General features: G+C 56.6%; 1 protein-coding gene across 3 annotated transcripts in view; it reads right to left on the bottom strand.

The window, feature by feature from the left end:
* Window positions 1–16,794, bottom strand: part of GOLGB1 (golgin B1) — a 45,042-nt gene that overhangs the window by 10,914 nt on the left and 17,334 nt on the right. For all 3 annotated transcript variants that reach the window (XM_025195113.1, XM_025195112.1, XM_006038588.3), the window contains exons 8-15: window positions 16,271–16,384; window positions 14,141–14,552; window positions 12,312–12,421; window positions 11,925–12,039; window positions 9,955–10,028; window positions 7,583–7,673; window positions 7,035–7,108; window positions 1,179–6,253 (exon numbers count right to left, since the gene is read on the bottom strand). In XM_025195113.1, the coding sequence (XP_025050898.1) occupies window positions 1,179–6,253; window positions 7,035–7,108; window positions 7,583–7,673; window positions 9,955–10,028; window positions 11,925–12,039; window positions 12,312–12,421; window positions 14,141–14,552; window positions 16,271–16,384 (6,065 nt within the window). The remainder of the gene's footprint in view (window positions 1–1,178; window positions 6,254–7,034; window positions 7,109–7,582; window positions 7,674–9,954; window positions 10,029–11,924; window positions 12,040–12,311; window positions 12,422–14,140; window positions 14,553–16,270; window positions 16,385–16,794) is intronic.

The raw sequence follows: 16,794 nt of genomic DNA, 5'->3' as shown, positions 1-16,794 counted from the left end.
TAGACTTTCATTTTCTGTTCGTCTCAAAATTGTTCTAGCTTAATCCTCTCCCATGCTGCCTGCTCAAATGGGCCTGCTCCCCGCAGAGACACTTTGGCTGGCATTCCCAACAAGCCTGCTGGACTGAAGAGACAGCAGGGAAGTTAACATCTGTGTCCCTTTACCCCTTCCCTCATGGTGCTGAATTTGGGTATGCTGCATCTGGGCTTGTTTCACAGACAATGCAGGCTGGAAAGGACCTCAGGTCACATCTAGTCCAACCTCCTGCTCCAAGCAGGACCAGCCCCAACTGCATCATCCCCGCCAAGGACCAAGGCTTTGTCTAGCTGGGTCTTAAACACCTCCAAGGATGGAGACTCCTTCACCTCTCTGGGTAACCTGCTCCAGTGCTTTATTACCCTCCTAGTGAGAAGGTTTTTCCTGATATCCAACGCCAACTTCCCTTGCTGCAGCTGGAGCCCATTGCTCCTTGTCCTGTCGTCTGCCCCCACTGAGAGCAGCCCAGCTCCATCCTCTTTGCAGCCCCCCTGCAGGGAGGTGAAGGCTGCTATTCAGTCCCCCTCGGTCTTCTCTTCTGCAGACTCAATCAGCCCATTTCCCTCAGCCCCTCCTCACCAGTCCTGTCCCCCAGCCCTCAAACCATTTTTGTAGCTCTCCACTGGACTCTCTCCAGTGTGTCCACATCCTTTCTATGGTGGGGGGCCCACAACTGGACGTGGGACTCCAGATGTGGCCTCCCCAGTTTCCTTGCAGACCTGGCCCTCTAAAGCCAGAGGCTTGCTGTGGGAATCCTGACTGACTCCAGGATTTAATTAAAACAACTGAATGAAGTCTTCAAATGCCTTTTGCTTTTCAACAGGGGCCTGGAAACTTGTCCACCCCCGTGGCTTCTCCCCCTTTAAATCCAAAGGCCTGTTTACGGCAGGGATTTCCAAGGGCAGTATCTTCTACTGGACCAAGTATACAGCAGGGATGCAGACAAGCTTTCGAGTCCCGCTGTGCCCTTCCCTCAGGCCTGGAGACGGCCAGCAGAACCTGAACGCTGGCCCAGCGATACAAACAGTCCCATAAAAACACCACCCACAGAAGCCCTCATCTCCTGCGTTTTTGCTGGACTGTCACGGCTCTGCACTGCCTCCAGCTGCAAGGACCAGAGCAAAGAGCTATCCCCTCGTTACCTGGATATCTGAATCTGCAGCTCCTCGGCGTGCATGGTCATCTGTCGAACCTGGTCCTTCAGGACCGCGCAGGTCTCCTCCTTGGACCGGATCTCCTCCTCCTTTTTTTGGATGGCCTTGGTAAACTTCCTCTCCCACGTTCTGGACTCGTCTATCACGCGGTCCCGGTCGTCCTGGAGGGAGGACATGCTGCGGGTGAAGGCTGCAAGCTGGGCCAGGGTTTTGTTCAGGCTGCCTTGCAGCTGCTTGGTTTCTTGGTCCTTCTTGTGCAGGGAGTCTTGGACGTCCCCAACGGCCCCTTCCAGCCGGTCCCTCTCTCTGTGCGAGGCTGCCAGCTTCTCAGCCATGTTCTCCACCTCCTTCGCATGCTTGTCTCTCTCTTGCACCAGCCTTTTCTCGAAGTCTTCGCCTTGCTTTTTGGCTTGAGCTTGTACCTGGTCCCTGGTCGCCTGCAGCTCCTCCTTCACCCTGAGGCTTTCTGCAAGCACCCTGGCCGCCTCGCTCTGGGTGTCGTCCAGCCGCGCTCTGCAGGACGCCAGCTCGGCTCGTGCTTTCTCGGCGTCTTCACCGGCCCTGGCCACGCTCTCTTTGGCTGCCTCCAGCTCCTTCTGAGACTCGCTGTGGACGAACTCCAGGGCTTTCACAGTTCTCTCCAGGCCGCTGACTTTCTCCTGACTCCTGATGCAGTCCTTCTGCAGCTGCCTCACCTCCTGCTGCTTCTGCTTCAGCAGCTCCTGCAGCTCCTTGGCGTGCGTCCTGCTGCCATCTCCCTTCCGGGCACACTGCAGCTTCTCTGCGTGCTCCCTCCGGGTCTCCGCCTCCGCTTCGGCTTTCTCCCTCAGCAGCTGGCGCTTCTCCTCCTCCAACTCGTGCATGGCTCTTTGCAGACCCTGCAGCTCAGACCTCAGCTGCTCGTCTCTGGCCTGGAGGTCCGTCACGTCTTGCTGGTAGTTCCCAATGCTCCCGTTCAGTTCTGCCAGCTGATTCATGAGCCTTTCCTCCAGATCGTCCTTCTCGGCCTCCGTGGCTTCCTTCAGCTGGGTCATCCTGGCCAGCTCTTCCTTGGTTTGTCGGCCGGTCAGCTCCATCTGGGCGACCGTCTCCTGCAGGCTGTTCAGGTCCTGGACCTTTGCTGCCACGAGGCTCTCTAAGGCTGCTTTCTCCTGCTCCAAAGTCTCCACGCTCGCACGGACGCGGCCAAGCTCTTCTTCCGCAGCCGTCCTGCCCTCCTCCAGGTCCGAGATTCGCTCCGCGAGCTGAGCTATTTGCTGCAGGTGAGCACCAATGTCGCTGGGTGAAGCGCTGCCTTCCCTCTCTTTTCGTTCTGCCTCGGCTACGGGGCCGGCGGTGGCGGGCACCAGGGTCTCTGGAGGGCTGCTCACATCCTTGAGGTCTTCAGCCCTCGCTAGAGGAGATGCTGCTGCAGGAACTACTCGACTTTCTTCTACTTCTGCTGCCTTCAGGCTTTCCTTCAGCTTGGACTCTGCGCACTGCATCTGGTGCTTCAAGTCCTGCACCTCTTGGCTAAGAGCAGCCTTTTCAGCCATTAACATCTCCAGTTGGGCAGAGAGAGACTGATGCTCCTGCCTGGCACGCTCTAGCTCCTCGCTAAGGCCGGCGCTCATCGGGGCTGCGTCTCCCGCCCTGCCGGGGTCACCGTCAGCAGGATGCACCTCTGCCCTCAGCCGCTCGTTCTCCTCTTCCAGTTCCAAGATCTTCTGTTGCTTGGATTTTGCAAACTTCCTCATCTTCTCCTTCATCCCCTCGACCTCCCGCTCAGTGTCCTGCAGCTGCTTCTCCGCTTCTCTTTGCTGACCCTCCGCCCCTTTCAAGCGGAGGAAAACCTCCTGCTTCTCCTGCCTGACGGTCTCCAGGACGCGCTGGATCCGCTCCGCCTCGTTGCTCACGTTCTCATAGGACTGCAGGAGGGTTTCGTATTCTTTCTGCAGCTCCTGGTGTTTCTCTCGCCACTCGGAGCTCGTGGCAGCCTGCGAAGACCTCGCGGATTCGACCTCCTTCTCTAGCGTCTCTCTCTCTCGAGTGATGCCCTCAAGGGCCAACTTCAAGCTCTCACAAGAGCTATCGAGGTTCTGGTTTTCCATGAGGGCTTTGTCTACCTCTGCAATGAGCTTCTCTCTCTCTTCTGTGAGCCTGGCTACCTTTGCAGATAATGCGTCTTTCTCCGCTGCCCAGTCGCTAGCCTGGCGCTCCAGGTCCCTCAACCTAATGGAGAGATCTTCGGCGGTGGCTCTAGCCGCAGCCAGCTCCTCTTTTAGAGACTTGCTCTCCTTCAGCGCCTCCTTCCTGGAGATGAGCGCGGCCTGCAGCTTCCTCTGCATTTGGCTCTTCCACTTGGCTTCTTCGGCCCCTTCGTCTTGCTTCTGCTGGACTTCGAGCAGCTCAGCCTGCAGCCGCCTGCTCTGCTCCTCATGCGCCCTCGCCTGCCCGTCCAGCTGGCTGCTCAGTGCCTGGATCACGTCATCTTTTTCCTGGCGCTCTGCCTGCGCGCTGGCAAGAGCTTCGCTCTTTTCCCCGAGCTGCGCGTGGAGAAGTCCGATTTCTTCTTCCTTCTGCCTCACAAGGCCTTTTAGCTCCTCCACATCTTCCTGTCCGGAGATCTCTGCGTGGCTCCTCTCCAGCTCCAGCTGAAGACTTGCCGCCTTGGCTTCTGCTTGCTGACAGGCTCTTTGCAGACCGGCCACCTCCGAAAGCAGCTGGGCGATGCGCTCCTGTAGCTGGACGGCTGCTTGGGACTTGTCAGCGAGCTCCGTTTCCACGCGGCTGATCTCGCCTCGCAGCTGGTCTCGCTCAGCCTGCAGCGCCGCCAGCTCTGCCCCCGGCTCTTCCGCAGAGATGTCTGCGTCCTGCCGGAGGCTGCCGCTGGCCTGTGTGTTTTCTGCTTCCAGGGATGAAGACTGCATGCTGCAGCTGGAGACAGGTGCACTTAGAGGCCTCTCTGCAGACGCCCTCTGCTCCTGGAGCTGCCTGAGCTCATCTTGGATGCTTTCCTTCTCCTTGCTCTGCTTGTCAAACTGCTCCTGCAGGAGGTTGTAATCATCCTTTTGCTGCTTCAGTTGCTCCCTGTGGTGCCGGTCTTTCTCCTGAGCCTTCTTTATCGTGTCCTTGCGAGAGGCCAGAGCCTCCTGCAGCTTTCTGTGGAGCTGCTCCCGCTCTTGTTCCAGGGCAGAGATTCGTGCTCTCAGGGCGGATGTCTCCTGCTCTTCAAGACCCGCAGCAGATGCACCAACGTCCTCACTCTTGCTGTCGCCCTCATCTGCTGGGAAACGAGCTTCTGAGCTCTCACGAGCTGCCGTTAGCTTCTGGAGGGCTGACTGGCTCTCCGTGACCTCCGCTCTCAGGGACTCGACAAGGGTGGCCTTGTCCTGCAAGCTTTGCCTCATCTCCTCTATCTGTGCCTGGGACCGTGCCTCAGCCGCCTCCTTCTCCAGCAAGGCGTCACGGAGGCTCTGCAGCTCAGCTTCTCTTTCGGCCGGCACCGTCTCCTTGCCTGGGCTCTCGGGAGTCCCCTCGGTGCCTGAACGCGGTCCGCTGGGGGCATTCTCTTCCGCTGCGGCTTCCGGCGCCTCTGCACCCGGCTGCTCTCGCCCGCACGCCAAGTCGCTCTCCAGCCTACTGACCTTCTTCAGCAGCTCCTTCCTGTTGACGAGAGCTACCTGCAGCTTCCGCTTCACCTGCTCGTTCTCCCTCCTCAGCAGCTCCAGTTCTCCGACCGGCACCTCCTCCTCCCTACGCGGTGCCGCCTCGCCTTGCCGCTGGGGTCCATCACCCACCAGGCGCGTGTCTTCTGCCTCCCCCACCGTCTCTGTCTGCTGGTCTCGTACCTCCGGGGTTTGCTGCCGTTGGCTCATCTGCTCCTTCAGGCTCTTCAGCTCGCTGCCCAGAGAGAACTTCTCTTCGTTTAGCAGGACCATCTTCTCAGACATGCTGACGCTGATCTCCATCATCTGCTGGTCCCTTTCCTGCAAGGTGCGCTGGAGGCTCGCCACAGTCTCCGTCTGCTCAGCGAGCAGCTCTTCCAGCCGGGCGGTCTCCAGCTCCTTGGCAGTAATGTTTTGGGACAGCTCCTCCGTCTTGACCGTGCTCTTCCTCAGGCGTTCCTCCCTATCCAGCACTTCACCCTCCTTCCTCTCCAGCTGGCTTTTCAGGCCCTTGGCTACAGCGTCCTGTTGAGATAGCTCCAGCTGGGCCTCGTCAAGGTCCTTCTGCAAAGCTTCAATTTTGACCTCCTTGGATTTCGACTCGTTTTTCAGGCTCTGGATCTGTTCCTTCAGGAGGCTGAACTGCACCGTCCTGCTTTCGTAGTCCGAGAACCTCTGCTTTTCCGAGTCGGCGAGGTTTTCCTCCAGCTGCCTCACCTGCTCCTTGAGCTCCGTGATGGTACAGAGCTCCGTCATCTGTGACAGGAGCTGGTCTCTCTCACCAGCCAGGGCACAAAGGGCACTGGAAGAGTCCTCAACATTTCTCCTGTGTTCCTCAACCAGCTGGTTTAGCCTGCTTATTTCTGCAGCTTTCTCCCTTAACTCGTTTTCATGCAGCTCCTCTGATGATCGCAGGCGTGCTTGCAGGTCCTCAATCTGCATCTGCAACCTCGTCAGCTCCTGAGGCTGACATGTGCCAGGCTCTGGGGCTGCTCCAGAGACTTCTAGCACAGCCCCCATTTCCCCTCCGCCCTGGATGATGCTCTCCGGGATGCTTGTCTGCTCCCGATGCTCTGCGATGCCTTGGGCTTCCACCTCTGTAAGCATGGAGCTGCCGCTCAGTTCGTTTTGGGGAGGTGAGGCCTCCTGCCCTTCTCCCGTGAGGAATTCCACCTGGGATCCTTCTCCCAGCAGGCTGGTCTCTTCTCCCGTCCAGGTCCCCATGGAGGTTTGACTGCCCGGGTCCTGCAGCTGCTGCCGCTTCAGGAAGTCGATCTCCTCCTGAGCCTCGCTGAGCTCTAGCAGCAAAACCGACAGCTCTTTGTGTTCCTCTGCAGCCACAGACCCCTGAGTGGCGGGTGAGCCACCGGCTCCAGCCAGCTGCGAGCTGCAGGTGGAAGCGTCCTCTGTACCGGCCTAAAACAAGAAGAAAAGGTTTGCTTTCGGCACACCAGGAGGCTCTCGATCGCTGTGCAAAGCCTGCTCAACCCTCGTGCCCGGTGCCCAGTTGGAAAGGACCTTAGGAGCAGCTACGACTGCCAGTCCAAGGGGACGAATGCACTTGGACAGAGGGATATCAGCTCAGAGAGGTCCCTCGAGGGATTCAACTCTCTTGTGCTGAGCTGCCAGCTACCCAAGAGGCACAAAGGGGTCAAAATCCTTTGTTACGTGGGGTTAGAAAAAAGGCCCATGTGCTGTTGAGAGTCGGGGTCAGGGTTGGAGAAACTGAGCGAACGCCTGGAGCAAGGCGCTGTCTCTTCTCAGAGGTCTTCTGGAGACACGTGGGGGCAGGGGATCCCCGACTTCTCCCTGTGCCTACCCGGGCAGTACTTTAATTGCCCGTGACCTCCATGTCTAAGCATTGCAGAGGCTGTCCTCTGGCAGGCTGGAGGGGATCACAGCACAGCCAGGCTGGCGGGGCCCTCAGGTCACAACTAGTGCAGGCCCCTGCTCCGCACAGGGTCAGCCCCCGAGCACGTCATCCCAGCCGGTGGCTGTCAAGCCTCGAAGCACCCGTGTGCGAGGCACGACTCAAGAGGGCTCAGCATGAAGGACCTGGAGCAGCAGCAAAAGGCTGTACAATGCTGGCGGTGGCAGAAGATTCTTTGGACTTTCCTCAAACCCTCCTGAGCAAGACTGTGGCCTCAACTTTGGATTGGTCTGGTCGCATGAGAAGCCACCGCTGCAAAGCTCATACCTGTGGCGGAGGTGCAGGGTCATCAGGCAGCTGGGGACTTGGCTCTTCGCGACTCTCTGGCACGACTGAGGCACCTAGAGACAGAAAACACATGCCTGTCGCCATCAGCACGTCCGGCTCCATGCCCAGCCCACGAGCAGAGGGAAGGGGCAGACATGTGGCTGCAGCACACATTTTAAACAGGGCGAAGCGTGCGTGCATGCTTGGGGCCTGGCTCTCTCCAATCATCTCATGGGCCCAGCAGCCCACGAGGCTAGGAGGTCCTCCTAACCCACAGCAGCTGGGTGCAGCAAGAGGGAAAACCAGGTCTCTGGCTCCTGGCCTAGCACCTTGCTTCTTCCCAGGCCCCCTCCTTGCATGCTACGTTACCCACCCAGCCTTCACCCAGCCATCTCGCCTCTTCCTTGAGCCGTCTCAAGCTCCTCCCGTCCCCATGCATCAGAACCTCCCCTCTGCCGGTGTCACTTCAAACCTGGCGCCGAGCCCCGCCGCTCCCTGCTGAAGCCCTCGCCGCTCGGTCACCCCAACACCCGCATCCTGCATCTTACCCTCAGGCCCAGGCGAGGGGTCTCCAGCTGAGGACGGTTCCTCAGGACTCGGCGACTCTGGTGACAGGGCATCAGCTCCGGGGCTGTCAGCCTACCAGCAACAGAGAGAGGGGACTCTTTTAAACAACCTGCAGTTAACTTGCAGAACTCACTGCCACAGGAGGTGGTGGAAGCTGATAGCATAGCCAGGGTCAACAAGGAACTTGGTAATTCATGGCTGATGGGTCTATCAATAGCTACTGACCAGAAGGGTTGGAGATTTCATAGACATTAGGGCTGGAAGGGACCTCAGAAGATCATCCAGTCCAGCCCCCTGCCCCAGGGACAGGAAGCCAGCTACAGTCAAAGGATCCCAGCAAGATAAACGTCCAAATGTTTCTTAAAAAAGTCCAGAGAGATGTTTACTCTGATCTCTCTAAACCCCTAACGGTGGATGCTAGCGAGGGTAATGAACAGGGGATAGATCTCTCTAGAGGGATCCAGTTGAATGTGCTCCCCTCTGCAGCATCCACTTCTACCACTGTTGGAGACGGGCCTTTTTGATGTGCCATGGGTTTCCTGCCGAAGACAGAAGACTGGGCTAGACGGACCATTGCTCTGACCCAGTAAGCCAGTGCTCACGTTCTTCGAGCCGCAGCCTTCACCCTGGGGCTCTGCTCTTTTAGCAGCCTCGTGTCTAGTCGGACCTGTTTTACCTTCACCCGTTACTTTATGACTTACCTCTGTTGCCCCATGGAGGAAAAAGTCTGTATAAGAGTAGTCAACAGTTTAAGGGCAGAGCTGAGCTCAGTGGTACGGCAAAGGCTGACCCTGTGGGCGTCAAGACGTATCGCAATCCTCATGTGGGCCCGCTCCTTCCTGCCTGCCTCCCTGCGCTCCCATCAGCCCATTCCCACCCCCTGAGCACAGCAAGGAGAGGCCCGTGGACACAGGGTCTGCCCTCTCTTTGACAGAGCCATGCCGCATAAGAGCTTCCCTTCCTAGGGCTTAGACGGAAGAGGCCTGTGGGATGAGGGGCGCTCGCGAGCGGGCAGACACATGCAGAGTAGCCGCGTGGTCTTCAGCCGAGACCCTGCACATGCTGTCATCACTGCAACCCGCTGCATGCAGGTGGCAGTTTCTAAACAGCAGCCGTGCATGCTGGACTAGCAGGAGGAGGGGAGGTCAAAGCTGCCGTGAGGGAGGGACGACCGAAATGCCCTTTCGTTAACACAACACTCATGTGGTGCTTGGGATCCTCTCACAGCCCATGCGAACAACTCCGGGCTGAGGTCAGGTCCCAGCCAGGTCAGCCCGTGCAGCAGCTGCCTGCGGGGGTGGAAAGCAGGCAAACGCATCGCTGCGGCTCAGTCGCAACCGCAGCAGCCCCAAAGCAAACCCCTGTATGCTCAAGCGGAGGACACAGGACACTGAAAAGTTTCAGCAATGCAAGTGGTGCCACCATCCCACAATCACGATGCAGAGCGCCCAGCGAGCACCAGCCCTGTGGACAGATCGTGCCCGCAGACCTAGCTCCTGGTACAGATTTCAACCAGCAGGTACTGAACCTTTTGGCCTCATGGGTCAGATGAGTGGTGCGGGGCTGGATCGAGCCCTGGAGTATGACACCTGCCCTCCGCGTGCCAAGAATGGGTCCTGGGGGCCCCCCCAACACCTGCAGCCCGGCTCTGCATGCTCGGATCAGACACCAGCATGCAGGGTCTGGAGATTTGGCAGCAGCAAACCAGTGCTGCCAAATTTCTAGATCCAGGAGGAGCCCCACGGGCCAGATGACGCAGTGCCACAGGTCGGATCTGGGCCGCCTGGCCAAACCATCCTAGCCACCGAGGCACCAACATCTGCACAAAGCCGACATGGGATGCAGCAGCCCATCCCTGCGCAGGGTCCGCGTTCATGTGTATCTCAGCTCAGACAGATACCAACGGCAATGGCCCGCATTGGCACCAGCACTGATCTGATCTGCGGAGACCAAGGTCAAAGAGGTTCTGCGACCCCTTGCTCCTGCCCGACATATTGCTCATTTGGCAAGATGCAAGACATATCTCCTGCCAGGGCCATGGGGCAGCACAGGGCTGGATGCATCCTGCCACGCGCAGCTCAGCCGGGCCGGACTGGGCCAAAGGCTGACGCACCTTGCGGAGGGCAGAGAAAAGCAGCCGGAAGGATACCCCAATTCCCGTGCAGCCAGCGAAGGGGAGGGGCTTGATACCCAGCCAAGTACAGGCTGTATGCAGAGCCTCTTCTGCCACCCACATAAATCCAGCTAATCATGCCCCAAAGAGGATTGCTTGGAGAGGCCACAGCTACTTAGGGGAAGCTGCTCAAGGCTGCGCCCTTGACCGACTTGGAGTCCGGCCTGTGCGAGTCGTTACCTGGTTGGGATGCTCCGTGCCCATCGCAGCTTCCAGCTGAGCCTCCACAAGGGCCAGTCGAGCGCGCAGGGTCTCTGAAATGGTCATGAACAAGCAGGCGTTAACCTTCCCTCCCAGGCTCGCTCTCAGCAACGTGCCAGGTGGGGACGAGAAGCGCAATCACCCCCAGACGAAGGACGTCTCAGAGAAAGGCTGTGATTGCCCCGACAGGGTGCTGGCACCAGGGCAGGCGTCTTCCAGAGCACCCTGGAGAGGGCTACAGGATTTAGGAGAGCCTGCTGTGATGAAAACCTTTAGGCGCGCCCTAGTCCCACTCTCCCCTTTCATGCGAAGTGAAATGGAGTTGCTGTTCTGGCCCCAAAGCAGTTCAGAACCGCAGGGCTTGCAGCAACAGGTGCCAGGAAAGAAAGAGCCACTCGGTGACCTTCTGTAAACCAGCACCTAGAAGCCATGGTGAGAGGCGCACTGCAAAACCCCAGACAGAACTGCAATGGGAAAAGTGCCCACATTAACATCATCTGATATGCTTGAAGGTAATGCTTTTAACGACCAAAAGAGGACTTTCCCGACTCGCTGCCGCAGGAAAGGAACTCAGCGACTCCCATTGGGATGAGTTATGGACAGGTTTGACCAGGGAGATACTCGAATGCGTGTCCTCCTCCAGGATGCACATCCTGAGCTAAAAGACTACGTGTGTAACTCGCTCCCATCCACGTTGGGCCCGGCCAGTAGGAGCTTTCCATTCAATGCTCAGCCATTTTATGAAAGACGTTACCTTGACCTTCTAACAAGGTCGACCGTGACCTCCTACCGAGTGCAGTCAGATGGGATTTATAGGCTTTCTTCCTTCCTACAGCAACTTTTGGGTACGCTGCAATGACACAGCCTGCTTTTGGACGTGAAGCTTAATATTGGATGGTGTTTAATATGCATCATACCAGCTAGTCTCAAACTAGGGTCTATGGATCACACGGCCCCCTTCCACCCTTCTCAATTAAAAGCCTGGTGATAAGGGCACAGGGGGATCCCCAAGATATGTGGTAAGTGAATGGTAGTGGCACGCTATATGAAGACCAGGACAAATGGAAACCAGGAGGAACCAGTCTGAACAGTGCAATAAACCCTTTCCCACACAGCCTTGCCTGTCACCCCACCACTCCCTTCAAAGGTCTCCCTCACACACCCCAAACCTGCCAGCCAGGAGCTACTATTTTCTTCTAAGCTGCACCAGCAGGCTAGGAGAGCTGCTGTGGCTTCCAGCCAACGTTTCCAGACATGCATCCGATCCCCACAGATGGGCCCTGCACCGTGACACCTGTGCAAAATGCACCGCCAGCAGCTCCTCGGCCTTTTGCACTGGGGCCAGCACTATTCCTCTAATCTTTCCTTGCTATTTTGGAGCATTCAAGCATGTGTTCAGCACACGCTGCCTCGCACCCAGACTGCATCGCAGATGCAGGACGCATCAGAAGACACGCAACACATCAAAACTGCTAGTAAGCCGTGTTGTGAGGGCTGACCCCTCTTGGGGCCATGTCACCTCATCATCCCTGCCTTCCTTTCCCCATGATCGCTGCTTCCAGTGCTCTGGTCTCTACATGGGTTGTGAGCTCTGCCAGGCAGGGAGAGCCACACACACACACGCACGTGGCATTACAGAGGTAATGACAACAGAAATCCTTTCCGCCTCCTCTCCTTGCCTCCTCCACTCTCTGCTTGCTATCCCAAAGGCTAAAATCAGAAGGGATCTATGCTGGGCTGGGCTGGCCTTATTATCCCAAGAGGCTGGCCTATTTGCTGGGTTTCCCTTTACTCTTTGCTCACAGGCTGAGATTTGAACAGTTCTTTCCCCCTTCCTTGTGCAGAGGATTAGAGAGCAGCTCTAAGTCCTTAGCAGGGCATGTAGATTAATCCAGTAACCAAAAGCATGTTCATTAGCTAAAAATAGGCAAGAGGAGGTGTAATTATACCATTTTCAGCCTTCAGGTCCTCCAGTGCTGCAGTGGAAGGCAGTAAAATCCCCGTCTCCTCCTGCTGCTCCATGAGGTGTTCCTGCAGGGTTGCTTCAGCCTGTGCAGAGCCTGGCTGGAGAGCAGAAAGACCAAGTCGCCGACAGGTTTCTCAGGAGAACGAGGTCCTGTTCTTTCCGCTGGGATTTCGACAAGTCAGTTTGCAAGTTCTCCATCCCCCAGCCTTGACCACCTTCCAGATGTTTCTACTCCACCGGTTTTGTAAAACATCTGCCCAGCCTAGACCATGCATCAACCCTCTCCCCCAAGGCAGCGAGGGAAGGCGTCCCCCTCCTCTGCATTCTAGCATCGATCCTCAGGACATGGGATAGTTTCTGGGTAGGTTACCTTGAGAGCTGGCACCTGCTCCTCGAAGACCTGTGCGACTGGCAGGGAGTTCAGCAATGCTGGGTCAGCCTGGGGGTGAATGGACGCCTCGGATGTCTGTGCAAGCTCCTCTAAAAGAAAACATTAACACAGAAGTGTTCCTGTCTGAGCTTTTACACCCATGGCCAAGGGATAAAGGCATTCTGCTATGGCTCCAGAGGTGCGAATTTGAAGCTCGCTCCAGACTCACAATGGAAGCCACCCCGTCAACCCAGCTGTAAATGGGCACCTGGCGTTTGACACAATCCCTCACGGGCCAGTAAAAGGCAATAGAAAAAGCAGTGCACCAGTGCATATGGTTGGGTGGATTCAACTCAAGTTGCAGCAAGGGAAGTTGAGGTTGGATATTAGGAAAAACTCTCACTGGGAGGGTAATAAAGCACTGGAACAGCCTCCCCAGAGAGGTGGTGCAGTCTCCATCCTTGGAGGTTTTGAAGACCCAACTAGACAAACCCTTGGTTGGGATGATGTAGATGGGGCTGGTCCTGCTTGGAGCAGGGGTTGGACTAGATGTGACCTCCTGAGCTCCCTTCCAGCCCTTGTCATCTGTGATTCTGTGACCCACCTTCTGCCTGTGTGTGCACACACTGGTTTATTGCACCAGCCATTTGCACCAGTGCCTCTCCAGTCACTGCTTCCTTTCAGAGCCCATACAAGAAAAAGCAGCCAGAGACTGAGATTATGTAATATAAATTAATCTAGACTGAATTCTCAGTACACCCGTCTGCAGAGATGTTGCAACAGCTGGCACCCCTGCCTCTTGCCCAGAGCCCCAGCAGGGCCCGGGACCGAAGACTCGAGGAGACAGGATGCTCCTTTCTGGAGCGTCAAACTGTGTGTCTAGGAAACCTGCGCTGTGACTGCCGGCTGCCTGGAGCCCTCAACCCTACTGGTAACCCATGTGCCCAGTGCTCAGGTTCCTAGGTATGAAGGCCAGGAAGGATGTATGCAGGAGGGCAGACTGGAGGATCGTACTGTGACCATATGACATCACTAAGGGCCCTCAGCTTCTGGCAGTGCTGACGGGTCTTTTTAGAGACGCCCAATCCTGCTGTAAAGCAACGGAGCATCCTCAGGGAGCTGCGCTAGCAGTTAAGGGCACTTGGCTACCAACGGTATTTCTCATCCGAGTCTGCCTCCAGCTGCCTGTGTCTTGAAGAGCCTCTCCTCCAAGGGGGCAGGGACAAGTTGCTATTTAACTTTCTCTCAGGTAAAATAAATAAAGTCGAGCTTCTTCCGTCTCTCCCTGCAAGGCAGGTGCTTTGCATATTAAACAAATAACTAGCCTGTGGTTCAAGGAAAGCATTAGTACGACATCCAGTCTCAGGAATTTCTCCTCTTCATGGGCCACTCACTTGCCAAGTTTTATGCTTTTACCATCCTGTTTTTGCAACAGTGGGAAGGGGCTGTCCTGGGAAAACAGCAGAATCAGCTGCACAAAACACCCTCAAACACACAAGGCAAAACCGGGGGAAAAAGGTAAGTTTTCCCTGTCATAACACAGCCTGAGTTCTCACTGCAACAGCCCTTGGTGATCTGCTCTTACAGGGACAGGGATGGCTAAGTTTGTGATATCCCCTGAAGGTATTTTAAACAACTTAGCAAGCAAACTCACGACGGTTTGGACAAGCTGGTAGCTGGGGAAAGCGTGATGCAAGGCTCAGGGTTATGCTTCCCTCTCCCTGAGAGCATTACGTGCTTCCTTGAGAACCACCATAAAAAGCAAAGCCGCTTCCCACCCGCCCAGGAGATCCCCAGGATGCCTCGGCCCCACTGCACCGTTGGCTGACCTTGCAGGCACCACGCGGCGGCAGAGCATTCAGCGGGTGGCGCCAGCAACCGATCGACATCCTGCCGCAGCTGCTGGTTCTCTGCAACGAGGGCATCGTGGCTCGAGCACAACTCTTGCTCCACCATCTGAAGCCGACAGATCTGCAGGTCCTTCTCCTCCGTCTCCAGCCTGTGCTTCTGCTCCAGGGCTCTGCACTCCGACTCCAGCTCAGCCCGCGCCCTCCCTGCCTGAGCCAGCTGCTCAGACAGACTCTGCACCTCTTCCTGAAGGCTGTGCAAGGCCTGCTTCTGCTCAGCCAGCTCCAGCTCCATCTTCTCCGGGAGGCTCCGAGACGCCTCTCTCTCTGCCTCCAGCACGCTCTGCAAGGCGCTCAGCTCTGCCTCCATCTTCTGGCACTGCTCTGAGAGGGTCTGTGAAAGCAAACCGGGAGGGACTTAAACAGAAGGGAAAGCCAACACACCTCAAGGCACTGATTGAAAACGGGACCATACTCGGCATCAAACTGAAGCAAGGGAAAGTTTCCAACTATCCAAGTAAAAGAAAGAGTGCACAGGAACTGCACGGGTTGGAAACTAGGCCAGCACAGGAGAATATCATCCTAGGACCCCAAAGGGGAAACTGCATGTGCTGGGAGAAATCTGGATTACAGCAAGGAAAAGACACTTAGAGGGCCAACACGCTCTGTTTCTAGGCAGCTCCAAAGCAGGAAACGGGCACCCTGCTCGAACTCAGGAGTAAGGGGACGGCTGGGCTAGAAGGGAGCTTCTCAGAAGAGATCATGGCAGCCAACTCCCAATCCTCGCAACAAGCCAGGTGGAAATTTCCCCAGGTCAAAGTTCTAGGGTATCGGCTCGCTCGCTCCCAGACACCAGTGCTAGACGGGAGTGCCTGGCACCACACCCAGCTTTCACCGCACAGCCAGGCCCTTCGGGAGGGACTGCACAGAGGCAGGCTTGCATCGCGGCAGGGCCAGAGCGCGCCACTGCCAACCCGGTGAGAGCTGGATCCAAGCCAGGGGGAGTGCCTCTGCACCCGGCTTCCTTTCAGCCTAGGGTGTCAGGGATGGACGAGGAAGGGGACGGTAGAGGGAAACAAAACACTTCCTCTCCAGCAAGTTTCACTTGCTTACGAGCGGTGCTGTCGTTATCCCACCATTTCAGCAGGGGAGACATGGCAGAGGGGGCCTTCTTGCAGAAAACCCACACAAACAGCTCAGCTTTCCACATCTCTTGAACACCGAAGCAAAAAGGACAAAACTCAAGTTTTCTTTTGCACTTCAGGCAGAGGTTGGACTAGAAGGCACTCAAAGGGCCCATCTGGTCCTGTTTCTCCATGACACTGTGACTGAACAACACCTAACATCTGCACATCTCGTTTGGACTCTCGGAGGTTTGAACCACCCACACGCTCCAACCCTATCTTGAACATTAACATTTTAAGAAAACGGAAAGAAACCAGCTCATCTCAGAGCCAGGCGAGCATGTCTATGCCTACGTTGCAAGAGTCTCGGCCACGAGGCAGTTTGTGTCCACTCCCCTCAAAACTTGAAAAAGATGAATAATGTTAGACCCCCCGCCCCGGCCTTCCTGCAGAAGCCGGCACTGGGCGAGTCCTGTGCAGCACTTAACCACTCTTTTCCTTTTTTAAACCACAGAGGTGGTAAAATTAGGTACCCTCCAGAGCTCTCCTAACTAGACCTGGTCTTACTCATGACATGGGGGCCTCGGAGATCAAAGTGCTCCTGATGCGGTGACAGCGGGAGAGAGACTAGCCAGTGACAACGGTAGAGAAAAAGATCCTTTGGTCTGGGACCAGAGACCCTGAAAGTCTGACACTGAGCATGAAAGCAAGGCCCCACGGCTGGGAAAGCTGAGCTCCTCAACTTCAAGATGCTAGGGGCAGACTGGATAAAACTCCTAATTCACACACCGAGGGTCACTGCAGTCCCACTGCAGACAAACTGTCTCAGATCCACAAGTTAACATCCCTGAATGACCTGGGAGTTCCCAGCAGAGCCCAAGTCAGAAGCGAGGCCTCAGCAGCAAGGAGCTGTGAGAGCCGCCAGGCTCCGGACAAGATGCCCGCACCTGAGGAGCGAGTCTGCTGCAAGCAGCACATGAGGCGGTACCTGGCTCTGCTGCTCTGCCCCACGCAGCTCCTGCTGCAGAAAGTCCACCACCTGGGCGCGCCCCAGCAGGGCTTCCTCCTGCTCCTCCAGCTTCCGCTGCAGCGTCTTCAAGTGCTGCAAGAAACACACCGAGAGCCACGTCAGCACCGCCAAGCACAACGGCCTCAGAGGGCAAGAGGACTGGTTGTGCTGGAGGATTGCTTAGGCTTGTTACTTTAGACGTCAGTATGGCCCATTCCCTTAGTGCCTGGGCACTCCTTATCTGCAGAGCATTTTTCCCCTGCACGGCAGGGAAGTGCTACTGTTATTCCCATTTTACAGGCAGGGAACCGAGGCTCTGCCATAGTCACAACTGGCACAAGGTTACATGAGGAGCCCACACCCGAGTAGGGAATTGAATGTGGGTCTCCTACAGCCAGCCTTAGCATGCACACGTCCTCTGCACTCCTTTGTCTGCCTTTCTGCAGCCTCCCAGCAGGCATCGCAACTCTCAATGAACCACGTGGCACAAGCCCACCCCAAAA

The sequence above is a fragment of the Alligator sinensis genome, unplaced genomic scaffold, assembly GCF_000455745.1.
Source record: "Alligator sinensis unplaced genomic scaffold, ASM45574v1 scaffold1845_1, whole genome shotgun sequence".
Lineage (NCBI taxonomy): Eukaryota > Metazoa > Chordata > Crocodylia > Alligatoridae > Alligator > Alligator sinensis.
This window is presented reverse-complemented; position numbering and strand designations above follow the sequence as displayed.